Here is a 20,178-nt window from a genome sequence, read left to right as displayed (position 1 = left end):
ATTTTTCCTTTGGAGAATGTATTTTTCATGAAAACATATAATTTGTTTATAAGCAGAATTCATCACAGTTCTTTTTTATTAATTTATCAGTGTAGGGCACCTGAGTGACTCAGTCAGTTAAGTACCTGCCTTCAGCTCAGGTCATGATCCCATGGTTCTGGGATTGAGTCCCACGTCAGGCTCCCTGATCAGTGGGGAGTCTGCCTCTCCCTCTCCCACTCCCCCTGCTTATGTTCCCCCTCTTGCCGAGTATCTCCCTGTCAAATTAATTAATTAATTAATTAAGAAATAAAGAAGAAATGTAGGCCAAAAGACCCCACATACACAAAGGAGAAAAACCCACATTCAGACTTCCCCACAGCACACAAGAAGCCAGACAACAGTGGTACTGTGTCCACAAGTGCTGGGGCAGGAATAACTTAACCCAAAGCTCTCCTTTGAGCACAAAGGAAGAGGACAATCTTCTCAAACACAGAAACTCAAATAATATATTGCCCACACTCTTCTTTCCTCTTTAAAGATTTTATTTACTCATGGGTTGGTGGGGGAACAGAGGAAGAAGCAGAATCCCCACTGAGCAGGGAGTAGGATCAGGATTTGAGCCAAAGGCAGACACTTAACCAACTGGGCCCCCCAGGCCCCCCACCCCCACCCCACAAACTCTTCTTAAGCAGGAGAGTGAATAGTGAAACCATGCAAATAAAGCAATAAATAAAAACGAAGAATTAAGGAATGGAGCAGCTGTGGCAAGGGGACTAGAGCAAGCACGGAATTAAATATAGAATAAAGACTAAACATATGGAGGAAATCTCAGAGGGTGTGCTGGCTGACTCTTCTTTCACAAGCAAGAAGTCTCAAAATATATGGGCTAGAATTAAAACATGTAGTAAGAAACTGGGGTTTTCATCTTCTTTTTCTTAATCCTAGAGATACCTTTTACAAACTAATATTCCTTGTGGAAAAAGCTATTCCTTTTCGTTTTAAAACTTCCCATTAAATTCAAGTGAAACTACAATTTGTTTTTATTAAAAATAAAATGGAGGGCACCTGGCTGGCTCAGTCAGAAGAGTATGGGACTCTTGATCTCGGGGTCATGAGTTCAAGTCCCATGTTGGGTATAGAGATTACTTCAAAATAAAATCTCTAAAAAAACTAAAAATAAAAAAATAAAAATGGATATGATGCCACTTTGTCTTTTTATTTAGCTTACTCTCTCTGTAACTACGTATAAAGAGGCACCTGGAATGGTGTTATTTCCAGATGATGAAATACTGGCTACCTTTATACACTGTATTTTGTGCTTTACAGTAGCAGTTCTCAAACATTTTGGCCCTAGAACCCCTTTATACTCTTAAAACTTACTGAGGCTGCCAAAGAACTCCTTTATGCAGGTGATTTCTGTTGACATTGGTCACATAGAAATTAAAACTGAAGTTTTTGAATACTTCAGATTTTAAAATTTTCACTAAAACACATTACAGGGTAGCATAAAATATTCTTAAATGAAGAAAATGTATTTGCCGCCAAAAAAATAAATGGGAAGAGTAGCACTGTTTGTACATTTTTGGAAATTGCTGTAATGTCTGTCTAGCTTAAAAGAAGACAGATTCTCTCATCTGCTTCAATCTGTTGCAATATGCTGTTTTCGCTGAAGTATATGAAGACAACGGCTTCATGCAGATATGAAACTGACAAGGACAGAAGCGCTTCTGTGGCCTTCCTAGGTGACTGCAGCTGTTCCTTAATATGATATAAAAATTCTACTAGTAGTCATCTCTTAAAGGTTAATTGCAATGTGGGATCTGAATGAGTTTTATTCAGTATACTCATGAGAGAAGGAGCAAAAATGACAAACAACGTCCTAGTATTTTTATGGACATGTATTTGACCTTTGGGACCCCTGAAAGGGCTTGCAGGACCTCCAGGGCCCCCAGATCTATTGCGAACTCCTGCCTTACATGATGAACACGAACAGATTAGTTAACCTTTCTCAGCTTCATCTCCTTGGCCATTAAAATGAGGATTTGCGATTTATTAATAAGGGGTCTAATTTCTACTGTTAAAAGTAAATTAGAAAGCTGTCCCCTGGCATCTTATGAGGTGTTTCCTGGCTTCTGTTCTGAAAGAGCTATATTTTTTAAAAAGATTTTATTTATTTATTTATTTATTTGAGAGGAAGAGAAAGAGTGAATCTTCAAGCAGACTCCCCACTGAGCACAGAAGAGCCCACATGGGCTCAATCCCATAGCCCATGAAATCATGACCTGAGCTGAGTCAGACACGTAACTGATGGAGCCCCTAGGTGCCCTGAAGGAGCTGATTTAATACTGGATGAGACTCATCATGATCTCAGCTACCCACACTGATAATCGGAGAACCTGGTTTCAAAGAATAACGCAAGAAGGATGTTCAAATACAATCTACACATATTTATCCAGTTTGTTATGAGATTAATAAGGTGATCTTTTTTTTTTAAAGATTTTATTTATTTATTTGACAGAGAGATCACAAGTAGGCAGAGATGCAGGTAGAAAGAGAGGAAGGGAAGCAGGCTCTCTGCTGAGCAGAGAGCCCAATGCGGAGCTCAATCCCAGGACCCTGGGACCACTACCTGAGACGAAGGCAGAGGCTTTAACCCACTGAGCCACCCAGGCGCCCCAATAAAGTGATCTTTAAATGGCCGTGGTGGCTGTCCACCTGAGTCATATGTGCAACTTTCTCTCATTCAACGACAAGTGACAGTTTCTCGTATTGCTCTTCTCATCGTTCATGAACCGGGGACCACTTACGGAAGATGACAGAGTCAGACAACTCACCACTACCCAACTAGAAGAATTATCGGGGTAGAGAATTAACCAGGATTAAATGGAGGCTTCAACAAAGGAGAAACAAATAGACACCATCTCAGTATGATCTTCTATTAAACCTGGACATTTCTGGGCCCTAAGACCTATTTAAAGTCTCTTCAACATTTTTAAGTAGAAATAAATTGTGGCTTTAAAAATGAAAAAAAAAAAAAAAAAAAAAAACCAAAAAAGTTGTCCCTACTCTTTAGCTCAGAAGAATTTTTCCAGAGTAGAATTGCTAAGGGGGGGAGGTGGAGGGAGGAAGCAAAACAACAATAATAATTACATGGCGAACAGCTCCCACCCGATGTGCTATTACTACACGAACAGTGCTGCACTAAGCACTTTACATATTCTCACTTCATGCTCACCGCTCTAAGGTACGTATTATTACCCGCATTTAAAAATTGTTAGAATAACTAAGATACAGACACATTAAGCATTTCCCCTATGCTCCTCAGATAGTAAGCAGAGCTGAAACGGAAACCGAGGTCTGTCCCCTAAGCCTGTGCTTCTTTCCAGAAAGCAGGTTAACTAGAAAGACCACGCAGCCAGGAAAAGTGATCTGGAAGAGAGCTAATATTTAAATGCAGAAAAATATCCATGGTCCGAAGTCCTGAGTAAAACAGCATGTAGGCCATGACCACAACTTCACAGAGATACGGATGGGCACAAGGACAAATGCCGGCCGGGGTGACGCAAACGTAAAAACTACTGAAGTGGATAAAATGACCTATTATTTTTCTCCCCTCAAAACAAGAATCTCTGAAGACTATTCTTGAAGAAAATGATTTTACTCAACTTTAAATGTTCCAGTCTTTTAGTAGGTTACAAAGAGTTTTTCACAAATTGTATTTTAATCAAAGTGGGAAGGAATTCCCACAGAACAGAGCGACTCTGCTTCACGCTGCAGCTTTCCAATGCAAACCTGAGCGAGCTGGAACAAGCTACCTCTGCAGGAGGCCACCCCCGGATTATAAAGCCCGAGGACCACTTCAGCTGCTCTGAACTGGGCCAGGCTCCGCGGAGTATGCAAGCCCTGCCGAGAAGTCGCGGACAACTCCGGTGCATTTACTCAACTGGAAGCCACCCAGACGGGTTAAGCATTTGTGCAAAGATCCCTTTGGCTTTTTGGCTTTTTCAATTATTAAAATTTCATGTTTTCTATTCTGTTCTACACTTACAAACTGACATTTGGCCGGGATAATGACTTCTTCGTTGTCCTGCGCGTCGTGGGACACTTAGCAGCACTATGGCTTCCATTTACGAGATGCCAGTAGTACCCTCTCTTGTCAATACGTTAGCGAAATTATTTCTCCGTGTTGCCAAATAGCCCCTACAGGGCAAAAATTGCCCCAAGTGACAATCAGGGATCTCACTGTAGCCTCAGTCCAGCAGAATGGGGAGAAACTCCATTCAAGGAGTCTGAGGGAGACAATGAGCTCACGGGAGTGGAGTGGCCCTCCCCAGCCCCATTTTCCTACACATGGCTTATAAGAGGAAATGTGAAAAGATTTGCCAAGAGCATAAAGATCTGCAATTTGCAAAGTCCGGGAGAAAACAGAAAGGTATAAACTACTCTCTATCAATCAGCTCCCCGCAAACCTGCCAGTGCCAGGATGTGTACAGACCCAAACTTGACAGAATGTGCCACGGAGACAGGAAAGACAGCGTCTCAAGTTCTACTGCAGAACAAGAACAAACTCAGAATCTCAGTTATTTACACCATTTCGTTTTGTAAAACTGCTTCCTCCCTGCCCCCGCACTTGTCCAAGCAAAAAGAGGTGAGGACGAGAGGAGGCTAAGGAAGGAAGAGGGCCGAACCTGCCCCCGTGCAGCAGGAAGCCACAGCCCCAATGTGCGGAGGGCATGGCCACGGCTTCCCCCATTCAATCCTCAGAGGACCCCTCCTCTCCTTTCACAGCCCAGGAGGCCAGCGGTCAGGGAAGGCACAGAGAACATGTGGCAGAGCCAGGGCTCTAAACCAGGGGCAGGAGGAGGCAGGCAGATGCCAGGAGAGTGGTGGAGAAAGCAAACTTGGGGCGAAGGCCACGCACCTAGGCTCAGAAGGGTTTCCGTCCCTACTCTGACACCAGCACTGGGACTCTGCCCCCCATGAGCCCCAGTTTCCTAGTTTGTAAATGAAAGATAAAACCATCATCTATTTCACAGGATTCTGGTCTAGTGAGGCAAGTTTAAAAGATAAGGCAACAATCTGAGGAAGTATTCTGAGAAGCAGACCACGAGCACACTTCAAAGTTTTTTCTACATCCAGAATGTTAGAGTGGCCATTGCAGGGACTAGTTCCTGGGCTTTGTTCTTTGAAAGAGATCAGACCAAAAACGATGTTACCAGAAAGCATATGAGGGAAAAAAACGCCACAAGCCACCGGGCTGCCAGAGAGCTGCATGGGGACTCAGGCAGGGCGGAGAGAGGGGGGCAGAGTGCCGACTGGGGTAGGGGGGTGGACCGAGTATCTGGTTTACTCACTGGGTTTCCTGTCCCCACTAAGATCTCCGTCCACAACAGTGAGCTCACGGTCACTAGAGTTAAACAACCTCCTACAAGCTCTTCTGCTTCACTTGGCATCTTCAGTGCGCAGAGGCAGTTGAGCAAAACCATGAAAATAAATGTTAATTAAATCATCAGCACTGTCCAAATAATGGAACAGGACCTGACAGCTTTGCTTGCAACTGTCAGAAAGAAAAAAGGCCTATCACATGAACATGTAAGCCTATTGTTTTTTAAGGAGACGTGCGCCAGCTTAAAAGCCTACTTTGGGGCGCCTGGGTGGCTCAGTGGATTAAGCCGCTGCCTTCGGCTCAGGTCATGATCTCAGGGTCCTGGGATCGAGCCCCGCATCGGGCTCTCTGCTCCGCAGGGAGCCTGCTTCCTCCTCTCTCTCTGCCTGCCTCTCTGCCTACTTGTGATCTCTCTGTCTGTCAAATAAATAAATAAAATCTTTAAAAAAAAAAAGCCTACTTCACTTCCCAGGCCCCCAACAGTCTCCATTTATTTTGCCTTTTCTCAAATACTAAAATTCAAGACTTCAAAAATGCTTTAATGGTGCCTAAGAGGCAATTTTCAAGAAGTACGCACAACACTTTCAGGTTTTATTTGTATGCAAATGTCAAGTCCGTTCACATTGTGTTTCACCTCACCTCACCAACAAAACCTAAGCAGCACAGAAGAGAGGCAGGCATCTATTTTGGATTTGTATTATCTGATCTTCCCCAACCTGGCCTCCATCAAAGCAGAAATGGAGTTTGCTCAGCACATGCAGCTGAACAAAGCCAACTAAAACACACAGCCTTTGGCATTGGAAAATGATCTCTGGGAAACAAGTTTTATTAGAGCAAACTGCAGTAACTCCACGTTGGACGTTAAGCCAGTATTCACTCACCTAAAACCAAATCCAATCCAACAGAACTACTCTTTGCAAACTAGTGTTTAAATGAAATGACACATTTTAAGATCAGCCAGACGGCAGGAGATTCCAGAGCGTGCACTCATAAAAATCAAAGCTCTGCCTCATTTGCAATTTTTTTCTTTAATCATCAGGTATTGCAAAATATAGATCTGCTAAGTCATCACAAATATCCACGTTGAAAATGAAAGTCTGCTACCAAGTAAATAAAGTTCAAATCCCTGTCAGCTTTTAGTACACTCTCAAATTGAAAGTGTTGAATCTAACAAGTCTAACAAATGACTCTCTAACAGTTCTTAATCCAAGTATGATAAATGGAATCCGGAATAAATTAGTATGCTATGAGCTGTCCTCAAAACGTCATGCTGTATTTTCAGCTCCACAGCAGCTCTGCAAGAATCTGAACTTCCGCTTGTTAACAACCGGCTACATGAAACAGTGCAGGCTTGGAGGTTTCTGATTTCAACAGCCTGTTTCCTGGGGTAAAGGAGAAAGATGGGGAAATCGTTCTCATCAGCCCCACCAACCTTTACAGGAGAGGAAGAAGTGTGTGCAACCCACAGGACATACTCTACTTGAAAAGTATCTGTGATCATTCAGTGTAAACACAAGCATTCAGTAACTAAAAGTGTCTGCTCAGACACAATTTCCTCTTTCTATCTCTCCTTGAAAGTAGCCATCTTTAGGCAAAATGCACTTTGACTTTTGAAAAAGGTATTACTAATTGTGGATAATGAGCCACCAGTAAACGACTTAGTGACCCTGCAAATATGCCCACACTTGACCAAATTATTCGGAACTGATGTAAAGTCAATGCTGATATCGCATGCTGATCTCATCTTCCCCGAGCCCCATAGGGAAGAAGGCCCTCCACACCCTCTCTTCCTCCCCCCTCCCTGCTCCTCCTTCAGGAAGCCAACCAGCTCCTGCACAGCAGACCTGTCAAGCCCACGGGCACGTGCCAAACCCAGCATGAGCAATACACCATGAAATCTGAGAAAAAAACAAGCCAGAAGGGACAGCCACCAGCTCTAAACTGAAGGGGATGGAGGTGGATGACAGACAATCAGGGGAGTCATCTTTCTGACAGGTGAGGAAGAAACAACATGAGTTGTTCAAAGTATATGAGAAAGCACAGGTACTTACGAAGAACTAAGCAGAGCTAGCTCCTCAGAACACATGGGCAGAAAGGCCAAAAATAGACCAAGGAAGAGTCAGCATCTGTATCTGGCATAGATAGCAATCACTACCCCATCGAGACCCCAAACTGCATTTAAAAAGAGGAACACCATCTGTGGTGGGCAGACCATACCACTGTCTCCTGAGGTCGGGGATGGTGGGGGGGTGGCAGCAGTGACGCTGTGTTTGTCCCACACGGTCTCCAAGATACCTATCAAGAAAGGAGAAATGGAATTTAAGAGAGAAATGAAGTCTAACCTATGAAAATCAGATTAAGAAAAATGATCTCATATCTCTGATCAAACATCAGTATTTAAACATCCCTCTCTCCATCGTATGTCCAACTGGACATTCCTGGACAACACCACTCGGATAGTCCAAACCCCATTTCTCATGCCCCACATACTTGCCACTACTCCTGCTACGCTCCTCACCCAGCCAACGGCTCCATCCCACAGGACCTCGGCCTCAGGCCTCTGCTGGCCCATCCGGCCTTGCCCCCACACATGCTGCACATGCTCAACTGTGCGCTACTCCTTCCACACCAACCTCTGCCCTGTTCTCCTCCTTCCCTCCAAACCTGACCTTCTTCATGATCGTCTAGACTGACGGCTATCTGTCCTTCAGAGTTACACCCAGCTGTCATCTTTCCCAGAAAGTTCTGTCTGCTCTGTTCTGTCTGCCCTCTACTGTAACTCCTAATACACCCGTTTTAGCTGTCTATCTCTCCCCCCTAGTATCCTAGTCCCCTCTAGTACCCCATATTAGAGGCAGAGACTGTGTTTTACTCCTCTCTGTATCTTTCTACAGAACCTACCACCCAAGATAATGGAGCATAAAAGTTTTTGAAAATAATGTGTTTTCAAAATATTTAGTATTATAATATAGGTGAATCTTGAAGTATCACACTATGAAAAAGAAACCAGACACAAAAGGCCACATATTGTATGATTTTTTTTTTTTTAAATGAAAAGGCCAAATAGGAAAATCCATAGAGACAGACAGATAAGCGGCTGCCAGGGGCTCGAGAGGGGGGAAGGGTGGTAAGGAAAATGTTCTGGAATTAGATGGTATGATTGTTGTGCAACTTTATGAATATATTAAAAACCACCGAGTATAACACTGTAAACAGGTGGATTTTGTGCTATGTGAACTAATCCCAATTTTAAACATTTGAATGTCTGCACAGTAGGACACAGAGGTATCAGACATGGTCCTTGAGTGCAGAAATATGACCTCTGTTGGGGCATCATAGAATGTGCTCTGAATGAAATGCTCTGAGGTATGGGCTCCCCCTAGGAATGTGGGGAAGGACAGGGGCCAAATGACAAGTTTACTTTTGATCAAGCATTCCTCACCAATTTTAAGTGCCCACTGCATGTCATGCACTTCTGTAACCCCTAAAAGAGAAAAAAGTTCCTAGACATCCAAGAGGAAAGCCAGGCAGAGGAAGTGGGGATAAAAAGGCTTTTTCCACTACAACACCCCTTCAAGCAGCAAGCCTAGGCCCTCTTCCGCACTCAAGGGTCCTGGGCCCGGGGATGCACCTGCACCTCCTCAAGAGCAGCCCAGCCATGCAGGGCCACCGCACTCCACCCTCAACCCACCTTCCGCCCCCTTCTGTGGTTTGCTTTTGCTTTCTGTTTAACCCTGCTCCCCACACGCCATCACGAGACTCTGATAAAGCAGACAAGATGACGAAGAAAATACTACTTACAACTACAGCCTAGCACACCGCGTGCTGATGCTACACCTGGTCTTCCTTCCCGGCACAAAATTTGTAACTTTCCCATCCTCCTCGTCTCTGGCTTCTTCTGATTTTAAATTCAAATCCTTTTCAATAAGGTGCTTGCCACCCACCTTCCTGAGAAGGCAGCACTTGGCATTTCAATCACATCCCTGATGTGACTGGCGGGCCAATCCATAAAGACAGTAAAGGAAGTAAGTCACTAGCACGTTCAGAGGTCCTACCACGGGCCGGACACCGCACACGGCGCGGGCAGCCCATGCCATATTCTGTTTTTCGGCTCCGCCACAGTCACAACTAGAGCGACTGCTCAAGACCGGCAGAGCGCCAACGCCAACCGCTCACCTGTCAGCAGCCCGAGCACGGCCTGCACCTGGTCCAGCAGCAGCTTCCGCAGCTCCTCCTTCCGAGCCACACTGAGGTCCTCACGGGGACAAGCCAGCTCTTCTGACGTCGTCTTCAACATGATCAGCCCAAGGGGGGTTGTCACGGGGGACTGGATCAACTGCAGATGAAAGGAAGGTCTGAGCAGGCTGTCCAGCCAACGAGGGTACAGGAGGACGGGGAAACAGTAAACCTAGCAGTCCCTCCATGGTAGAGCCTTGCCGGCACAGGCCACATCACTCAAGGCTCTGCAGTCCATTTCAGTCCCTTCTGTAGCCATTCAAAGTGTCTTCTCATCTCAAAGGACTCAAATTTCTAACCATGAACACGATGCTCTTTTACACCTAATATGACAATTTTTTTACACATCTACGTTCCCAACAGAGCCTTGGTCACTCTGCCCAGATTGATGTAATAGTGACAGAGAAAAGTGTAAACCAATTTACGACATCTCCATTTCCAAGCTTTGCCTGCTTTATGGAAGTTCGAGATTAAGCATGTGGTAAAGCAGAAACATGCCTACACATCATTCACCCATGACTTCGTCATCGACAACGGTTATGATTTTACAAATACCTATGTCGCACATTTTACTCTTTCTATCACCTGCAATATCCACTGTGCTCTAACAGCTGCCTTAAGCAAGAAGACAGAATAAGGTACCCCTTCGACAGCATAACACTACTTAGATCTTTCTAATCAACTTCACAAAATTCAAAGCATTATTCACCATTCATTTTTCAGTTTCCAGAAATGGTAAAAGCCAGCTGCCACTAAAATTCTGTAGACTTACAGGATACACTCTAAAAAAGGGCACACGGGGGCGCCTGGGTGGTTCAGTGGGTTAAAGCCTCTGACTTCGGTTCAGGTCACGATCTCAAGGTCTGGGATCCCCACATGGGGCTCTCTGCTCAGAAGGGAACCCACTTCCTCCTCTCTCTCTCTCTGCCTGCCTCTCTGCCTACCTGTGATCTGTCTGTCAAATAAATAAATCAAATCTTTTAAAAAGGGTACACGACTGAAGGAACACTTGACCAACTTCTTTAACCAGAAGGATAAATTGTTTGTTTATTCAATCTACGAAATGAGGGAGGCGGAGGGCACGGGAACTGTGGTGGAACAGAACACCTCTCCTCCACTTGAAGCAGCAGAGGGCACTTGCCTTTCTTTTGCAAACAGCTCTCCCCACTGCGAATGGAGGGAAAGCTCATCCCCAAGAGCAGGAAATGCCTTCACGGGCGGGAACTCAGGATAAATTCAACTGCCCTCAGGAGCAGCATGATGTGAAAACAGGGGCCACTGGCGGCGTGTTGAAAATGCTGTCTACTGCAACAACTCTCCTGAAGGCTACAACTGCAGACACAGCCTCCACGGGCTTTCTCGCCATCCTCTACAAGTCTGGGCTGCTTCTAACGTGAGAAGATGCAGGACGGAAAGAACAAGACATCCCTGCAGCAACTTTTCTTTACCAAATAAAGAACTGACTCTTCACACACATCTCCTTCCTTCCTTCCAGAGGCCTGTGGGTTACCAATCCATACTTTAGGGTGACAGCCATTAAGGAGGGTGACTGTTGGGATGAGCGCTGGGCGTTGTATGGAAGGAATAAACCACGGATTTCAACTCCTGAAACCAATACTGCACAGTATTTCACTAACTTGAATTTAAATAAAAATTTGAAAAAACAAAACAAAAATAATAAACAAATAAATAAAAGAGTTCCATTACTTCCCTCCCCCACCACCCCCTTCTTCTGTTTTTCTCCTCTACCTCTTTCATCTCTATTTTTCCCCAAAGCCCTCATTCTTACTCTCTCGGCTGGGAATGCCATATATTCATTTGGCAATCCATTTCCCTGTAGATAGGAAAAGTTCTGTGCTCTGCAGGAAGTAAAGAATTCCTATATTATGGAAAAAGCAGCCGAAAGCCCTTTCTCTCATTTGGAAGAAAGGGAGATGGCCAGGCAAAAAGCCAACTGAAAATGAAAGTTGTTCTTTACCTGAAAGAACAACTGGGTCAAATATTTTTTTTCTCACTAGCTTTGTGTCCAGAAGACTTGTTAGTAAAATACTGTCTCCCTTTACCATCTTCACATATATAATTTATGCTTGTAACATAGATCATTCTTGTGAACTTATTTTAACAGAGAATAAACACTTTTAGGTTGAAGTTCAGGTTCTTAGTGTGAGCTTCTGAAAGGTTCAATAATTTTTACTACACCACTGTATCAGAAATGAAATGGCAATTCTTTCTATGCTGCTTGCCCTTTAATTATCTGGTCCCAGGCACAATGTGACCACAGGTCCAGCTCAGCAGATTTCAGGAATCTGAACAGACTCTAGAAAGGTGTGATATTTGGGCTTCTGTTTGGTGGGGGGGAAGCAAAGGTCAGTTTCGACTTCAACTACTTCCTGCTCCAGTGGCTACAAAGGGTATAACCAATACACAGAACTACAAGTGTCCTTCTGGGGCCCAAAATCAACTCCCCTCGGCCTGGTATGTGGTCACAATGATGGCACAAATTGCACAGATGCCCAGCCAACCAACACAGAGTTAAAAACAAAACAAAAAACTCTGCATCCCATACAGCCAGTAGACCATGATGGAACTGAGTCAGAAAAAAATCTTTCTAGATGGTTTATTCATAGGTTCATTGTACGGGGGCACCTGGGAGGCTCAGCTGGTTCAGTGACTGACACTTGGTCTCAGCTAAGGTCAGGTCTCAGCTCATCTCAGGGCTATGAGTTCAAGCCCCACAATGAGCTCCACAGGGCCATGGGGCCTACTTAGAAAAAACGTGGGGGGTGGGGGCAAAGGCGCCTGGGTGGCTCAGTGAGTTAAGCCTCTGCCTTTGGCTTGGGTTATGATCTCAGGGTTCTGGGATTGAGCCCCACATCGGGCTCTCTGCTCAGCAGGGAGCCTGCTTCCCCCTCCCTCTCTCTGCCTGCCTCTCTGCCTACTTATGATCTCTCTCTCTGTCAAACAAATAAATAAAATCTTTTAAAAAATTTAAAAAAAAAAAGACGTAGGATGGTGAAATTGACTCCAGAACTGGTTTGCTTTTGTTTGCCACTACCTAAAGAAGAGTTTACTTTATCATCATCATCAGAAACGTCATCAACTGGAGGTGTCTGGGTGGCTGAGTCCGTTAAGCGTCTGCCTTCAGCTCCAGTCATGATCTCAGGGGCCTGGGATAGAGCCTGCATCAGGCTTCCTGCTCAGTAAGGAGTCTGCTTGTCCCTTTGCCCCTTCCCCCTGCTCCAGCTTGCTCTCTCTTTCTCAAATAAATACATAAATAAATAAATACTTTTTTTTTTTTAAACGTCAGAAACTGAGCACCATTATTCTTGACATGGCTTTATGTTGCTGACCAGTTCTCATGGATAAATGAGGAAGGAATAATACGACAAAAAGGATTTTAAAGATCACTTTGTCCAATCCTCTTGTTTTACAAAGGAGGAAACAGAGGCTCCCAAAGGGGCAGGAGTTGCTAAAATCAAAGATGATTGGTGACAAAAATGGACACAGACCCCAAACGCACATGCTCTCTCCAGTGCTCTTTCCACTGTGCAGTGTTTCAAAGTCACAAAGGCTGCATGAGGTAAGCATGAAGGGTGGAAAGAGGGAAGTGGTGAACAGAGGAAGAAAACTAGCCCTTTTAAACTCCATGAGCACTTTACCTAAAAATGCTCTTCCAAATTGTCATTTGTTACCAGTAATTATACTTCAAGGGCAGACAGGAAAATGTCTATTCTCCATCAAAGGAAGTGAACCCAGGTGGGTGGAAACGTGGCTCCTCCCACCTGCTGCTGCTAGGACCATGCATCTGCGGCTCACATTCCACTGCTTCTCAGGGGACATGCCACTAGCCCACCTAGGAATGCACTCCCACTCTAGGAGGGCGATGGAGAGTCACCACCACTATCCTCATCCTGGAGTAAAGGGAAGTGTATCAGAGCGAGCCCTCACCTTAGGTCCTACCACTCTAGCTATTAGCTAGATTTTGCTAATAATTAATTGCTAGCCTCCTTGCCATTCCTCAGGGTCTTTGCAACTGCTATTCCCTCTGCCGCAAATGCTGTTCCCCTAGATACCCACATGGCTCACTCCATTGCTTCCACCTAGGTTTTTGCTCAAATGGCTGCTCCTCAAAAAAGCTTTCTATCATCATCCCAGCTACATGACACCCCCTAGCATTCTCTCTTTCTCCATACTCTGGATTTAATTTTCTTCGTCTTACTTGTAACTACCTATAAGCTTATTTATTGTTTATGGATGTCTGCCCACTGGTATAAGTTCCACGAAGGCAGGGACACTGCTTTTGTTTCATTACTTTCACCACCAGATATTTAGCACATGGCTGGTATTCAACAAATACCTTACTGAATCAATGAATCTCCTTTGCAGTATCAACCCAAAAAATCTCCAGAAAAACGGATCACTATACAGGACCAAAAAAAAATTTTTTTTTGAATGAAGAATTTTTGTGCCACTTTGAGGCAATCTGAGAGAAGGAATAAGGATACTATATTTTTTCTTAGCTGTCCCATCATTCAGATGCCTTGCAGAGAGAGCAGACAGAATGTTAGAAAATGTCCTGAACCTATATATAGTCACTGAGACACTGATTTTCGGAGAATTTTATTCCTATAAACTGTACATAATACCCATTTCCTGCATACCCACAACTATCTCAAAAACATGAAACTGTTTCCAACTTCAGTCAGGATTCAAATGAACAACAGCATCTTCTGCCTGGCTTTTAGGTCCCACCCTTACTCTGATGACTTCCAAATCCTGACCTGTGGCCAGACCTCTTCCTGAGCCCCAGATCCACAGTTCTCAAAGTCTCACTAGATATCCACAGAAGAACACACAAACCTAGAATGCGTTTTCTGCCAAACTGAACTCTCCATCTTCTACCCAACTCCATTTCCTCTCCCTTCATCCCTGGCCTGGAAAATCAGCTACCTGAGTCAGAAACCTCCCTTCCCTCACCCCTACCACCCTCTACTGATCAAAGCCTCTTGACTGGGTCTCCCAAGTGCCCCATCTCCACCCTCCAGAAAGGTCTCAGGGCCAGGTCCTCCCTGTCTCACTCACATTCAGGGCTCCAGCCTTGCCCCTCTGCAATCTAGACCCCTACTGTTCCAGAGCTGTCTTTCCGGCACAAAAATGTGGCTGTGTGTTCCCCCCTCTACACACCTTTCATGAGCTCCCAAGGAAGGACTATGAAGTACAAACTGAAGGCCCCTGCAAAAGCAAGGCCCTTCTTGGCCGGGCCCCAGCCCATCAACCTGGCCACTTACTCCAGCACCCCACCACCTCACACCTCACCCAACAATGCTGAAAACACGTCAGTTCCTAAAGGCTGAATGCTCTGCCATCACTGCATCCACACACACCTCCACACCGTAATTAGCCACAGTGCTGGATAATTACTGTTTGCACAGCTAGCCCCCCCACCAAATTAAAACTATGGCTCACCCCTGTACCCCCACACCTGGAGCAGTACCTAACAGGTTTTCAAATTTTGCTGAACAAAATCTCACAAGAAGTTAACAAAGGGATTGGGTTCTCCACCCACTTTGGCCACTGCACAAAGGTACAACATGTCTCAAGAAAGCAAAGTTAAGTGAATGAGTTTGTGTATCCTATAATGAACTTTCTACTATGGTTCCAAAATGCTGATCTTAAAACTCATCTTCAAGAGAAGGAAATAACCACTTCTACAATCAAACAGTGTATGAGATGAGGTTTCCTTAGGTATATCCTTACCTGTAAAATGTTCGTAAAAAAGTCATGGTAGAACATGGGCCAATCTTGACGGCCAATATCAACAATAACTTTGCAGAGCTTGTTCCGGATAAAGTAAGGTAAGGTTTTGTGGTGAGCCAAAAGGAGTTTGGGCAGGCAGTTACGGATTTCCATCTTATCTTGAGATGGGACCCCAAGCCACATTTTATTGATCAGATTCTGAAACACAAATACACATCTTTGAAGTTAACCATCTCTACACAAAAGTAACTGGTTTTCATCCAGTGGTTACCTACACCATCTCAAACAAAAAACCCTGCTTTTAAACAAAGGTTTAGGGCAAACTGGCAATAAGAGTAGCAGGAACATTTAAACCCTGTAATACAACACTCTCATTCCTAGAAAGATGTGCTAAATAATTTCACAGAAACAAAGGCTCCACATGCAAAACTTCCTATTATACATTGTCTCTAATGGCCACCAAAAATGACAAAAACAAGTCTAATATTCAAAAATAGGAGAAAAAAAAATAGGAGAATGGCTTGGTGAAAAATGGTATAACCGCACTTAGCAGCATGAGCAATATGATTATAACTAGGTTTTAAAAAATTGCACAGAAAGACAAAAACTGGAAGACAGTTGAAATAAATGAAAATGTTCGTGGTTGGGATAATGGTGTTACGGGTACCATCTCTCCTCCCAAAGTGTTTTTCTTTCATTATCTTTCTCTTTTAAATGACAACGTGGAAGGAAAGGTTTGCATGTTAACACAAACAACCTACCTACCAATCCAGCCCCATCTCACCTTTCTGGGCTGGAAGATGGAAAGGTGCCCCAGGACAGTAGATACCCTGACAGAGGCCGTGTGTGGGAGGAAGCCCCTGAGCTGAGCTACCATTCTTTCCCAGCCATCTGCACACTGAAGCTAAAGTCCAATGTCAACAACTTGGCACTGTGACCACAAAATACTTTTCCAAACAGCAGAAAGTCGTTTGACAACTTACCTCAAACACCGTTAAACTATACATCATGACATAGTCATTCCTGGTGCTGGAGAGGAAGTACAGGCAGAGTCTCCAGGCTCCTATTTGCTGGGCGAAGTTATCAAGAAGCTCCTCTAGAAAAGTTAAATAGCAACAAAAGAAGGCTATGAGGGACATGAAATCAACACAAGGCTAAGCTGTCTCATCAGTTTTTCTTTTTAAGTTTTTTTTTTTAAAGATTTTATTTATTTATTTGACAGACAGAGATTACAAGTAGGCAGAGAGGCAGGCAGAGAGAGAGGAGGAAGCAGGCCACCTGCTGAGCAGAGAGCCTGATGTGGGGCTTAATCCCAGGACCCTGGGATCATGACCTGAGCCAAAGGCAGAGGCTTTAGCCCACTGAGCCACCCAAGCACCCCTGTCTCATTAGTTTGTTTTTTTTTTTTTTTTTAAAGATTTTTTATTTATTTATTTGATAGAGAGAGATCACAAGTAGATAGAGAGGCAGGCAGAGAGAGAGAGAGGGAAGCAGGCTCCCTGCTGAGCAGAGAGCCCGATGCGGGACTAGATCCCAGGACCCCGAGATCATGACCTGAGCCAAAGGCAGCGGCTTAACCCACTGAGCCACCCAGGCGCCCCTCATTAGTTTTTAAACACATATTTCTCCATATCAAAACCACTAGAACAGTCCAGCCATGTATTCGAGGTAGAAAGGACAGACCGTACATTTTTCTGACTCTAACGTGACCACGAGCATGGATGGTGTGTTCGGCCATCTACAGTCTAAAACCCTATGGGCACTTGTTTAGGCAGAGAAACTTTCACTATTAAAGTTCTTACTTAACCTGGGGCGCCTGGGTGGCTCAGGCAGTTAAGCATCCAGCTCTTGATTTTGGTTCAGGTCATGATCTCAGGGTTGTGAGATGGAACTCCATGTCAGGCTCTGTGCTGGGAGTGGAGCCTGTTTAAGATTCTGTCTCTCCCTCTCCTTCTGCCCCTACCTCCTCAAAAAACAAAGAAGTTCTTACTTAACCTAAGTATGGTCAGGTATAAAATACCACTTCAAAAAAAAAATCATTTCACCTTATGAATGATGGCTGATTATTAACTTGTTTCCTCTGGAGTACCGGCTATATATATTTCTTTAGGACTCACACTGTTCACACAAACACAAAATGATGGCTAGGGAAGCAGGACAAGAAAATATTAAGGATAACCTTATTAGTATAGGGCAGGGAAAAATGCAAGAGAATTAACGATGGGTAATTCTCTTTATTTGGTCTTCATTTGGTTTTATTTTAAAATACCACACACACCAAAGAGAGTCTGTAAATCACAGTAGCAATCATGGGCTTGGAAGCTGCCAGGAGCAGCCCAGTCCACATCAAATCAGTTAGAAATGATTTCCTCCTCCTTAGACGGCTGACAGCATCAGCCAGAACCCCAAGAGAGCAAGCTAAGAGTCTGTCACCACGTCTCTGGACACACTACCCCTTAGTCACCCCGACCTGCTACTCTGGTCATGGAATACAACACAAAAGGGGTAAAAATTTTTAAAATCAAAATAAACATAAATTTAAGAGGATAAAAAAGTAATTAATTTAAAAATTTAAAAAAAAAAAAAACAACTTTGTAAAAAAGTAAAAGATAAAATATCAACAACCCCAGGGCACCTGGATGGCTCAGTGGGTTAAAGCCTCTGCCTTCGGCTCAGGTCATGATCCCAGGGTCCTGGATCAAGCCTGGCATAAGGCTCTCTGATCAGCAGGGAGCCTGCTTCCTCCTCTCTCTCTGCCTGATTCTCTGCCTACTTGCAATCTCTGTCAAATAAATAAATAAAATCTTACACAAAAAAACAAACAAACAAAAAAAAAAAACCCGTCAACAACCCCAACAGATTCTAGGAAGCGCCTGGAAAAGCGGGAAGTTCAGCAGCCCATTCTAATCCTAAAATCACTGCCCTGCTAGTACTCTACAGCCTCACTGAAAATCCCACACAAGGAAGCCAATGGCCTACTCTTTCAAGTAAGTAAAAGTCTGTAAGACTCCCAGAGCAGGAGTCGAACCAGAGAAAATTACTCTAGCCAGAAATGAGGAACTCTGGGCTAGAGACTTTGCCACTCGTTCACGGAGTCTCATTCCAGGTGATCACTGCTCCTCTTTGAGGCTCCGGCTTCCTCCACTGTGAAAACGGCCGGATTGTCCCCAGAGTTTCCCTGCAAACAGCTGTATCCCTAGAACACTAACAACATGCCTTTGGTGGAGGGTGGGTAGAGCCCCTGTAATAAAAGGCCTCCTTCCTTTCTCCCACCTCACCACGAAAGCTTTCAGTTTACCCAAGATATCAAAAAAGCCAGCGGTTCCAGCCCACATACTCAGACAAAGCCCCAAAGACTAGATACAAAGAGAACTGAACTGAGGCACACCCACCATATAGAGCCAAGCACCCAGGGATCCCCATTAGCCTGCATTTAAATTAGACATCTGTAGTATCTGGTTATTTAATGCTATTTTAAATCAGATTAGAATACTTAGTTCAGAGGTTCCACTTTTAATTCATGAACACTGAAAGTGAGTAATAGCTGCTTTGCAAACCAAAAAATTAAGAGAAAAACCAAAAGCATCTCAATAAGCTAAAAATAGGACTTCAAAGATATTAGTGTTAGGATATAGCAGACTGATGTAAGGGGCAGATCCTTCACATGCTTTGGTAAAAACCATCAGTGGGGGGTGCCTGGGTGGCTCAGTGGGTTAAATCCTCTGCCTTCAGCTCAGGTCATGATCCCAGGGTCCTGGAATCGAGCCCTGCATCCGGCTCTCTGCTCAGCGGGGAGCCTGCTTCCTCCTCTCTCTCTGCCTGCCTCTGCCTACTTGAGATCTCTGTCAAATAAATAAGTAAAATTAAAAAAAAAAAAAAAAAAAAACCATCAGTGGTGTTTTTCCCGTAAGTATAAGGTACTCTGGTAGCATAAAACTAGTGAGAAGATAGATCACTCTGGAGGTAGTACGGTCAGCCCAGCAGAGTACTGAGAGAGTCTAGGGAAGCAAGCAGAGTGGATCTTCTAGGCCAAATGCCTGATTATCTATTGGGTTCAGCTTCCATCAGCATCCCTCTGTTTACAAATATTCTAGTTCTCTACAGTATACGCCCTCAGAAAAGACAGACATGCACAGGACAGGCCTAAAAGAGACGACCAAGTTTAAAAGTAAAAAAAAAAAAAAAAAAAAAAAAAGAGAGTAAGAAATTTACAGCTACCAGGAGCTAATGTGTTTGAAGAATGCAAGAGAAAATGGACTATAAGCCAAGGTCTGGCCACCTGGAAATCCAGACTCTAGTCAAACTCTGGACCAAAGAGTCCTAGAGACAGAAAAAGCCCTCTCCAGAGGCAATGAACATGAGGTCCATACAGAGCAGTCAGACATCTGAGGGGAAAAGCCTTTAGAACGGGATAGAAAAGAAACATTTCTCGTTTTGAAGTTCAGGGGTTACGTGTGGACTCAGAGGGGAAAAAAAAGATTACTCCAGGAATACAGTGCAACACGTCTCCGAGGCAGAGATCAGACTCTTGAATACACACTGTAGTTTACAGTATGCTTTAATGAATATTGTTCACGTAAATGAATATGAAATTCAAAAGGAAATTCTACAAAGCACTGAGTTCCCCGAAGACCTAAGGTAACTATATCTACATCTCTGGGCTGTTTGAAGCCTTTATTCATCAAAACCTGCAGAATGAGAGAGACAATGGCAGAGATAAGGAAAAAGATGCAAGAAGCCCCCAAAGGAAATACCGGTTAAAGAATCTGTGGGCACTAGGTAAGGTCTGGATGAGACTTCCACACACCGAAATCATG

General features: G+C 44.1%; 1 protein-coding gene across 2 annotated transcripts in view; it reads right to left on the bottom strand.

Moving 5' to 3' along the window:
* Positions 1-20,178, bottom strand: part of XPO6 (exportin 6) — a 101,910-nt gene that overhangs the window by 50,162 nt on the left and 31,570 nt on the right. For both annotated transcript variants that reach the window (XM_045992988.1, XM_045992990.1), the window contains exons 3-6: positions 16,345-16,457; positions 15,362-15,559; positions 9,545-9,704; positions 7,586-7,663 (exon numbers count right to left, since the gene is read on the bottom strand). In XM_045992988.1, coding sequence (XP_045848944.1) covers positions 7,586-7,663; positions 9,545-9,704; positions 15,362-15,559; positions 16,345-16,457 — 549 coding nt within the window. The remainder of the gene's footprint in view (positions 1-7,585; positions 7,664-9,544; positions 9,705-15,361; positions 15,560-16,344; positions 16,458-20,178) is intronic.

This window comes from Meles meles, chromosome 21, assembly GCF_922984935.1.
Source record: "Meles meles chromosome 21, mMelMel3.1 paternal haplotype, whole genome shotgun sequence".
In the NCBI taxonomy this organism is placed as follows: domain Eukaryota; kingdom Metazoa; phylum Chordata; class Mammalia; order Carnivora; family Mustelidae; genus Meles; species Meles meles.
The sequence above is the reverse complement of the archived record's forward strand: the minus strand, read 5'-3'. Positions and strand labels throughout refer to the sequence as shown.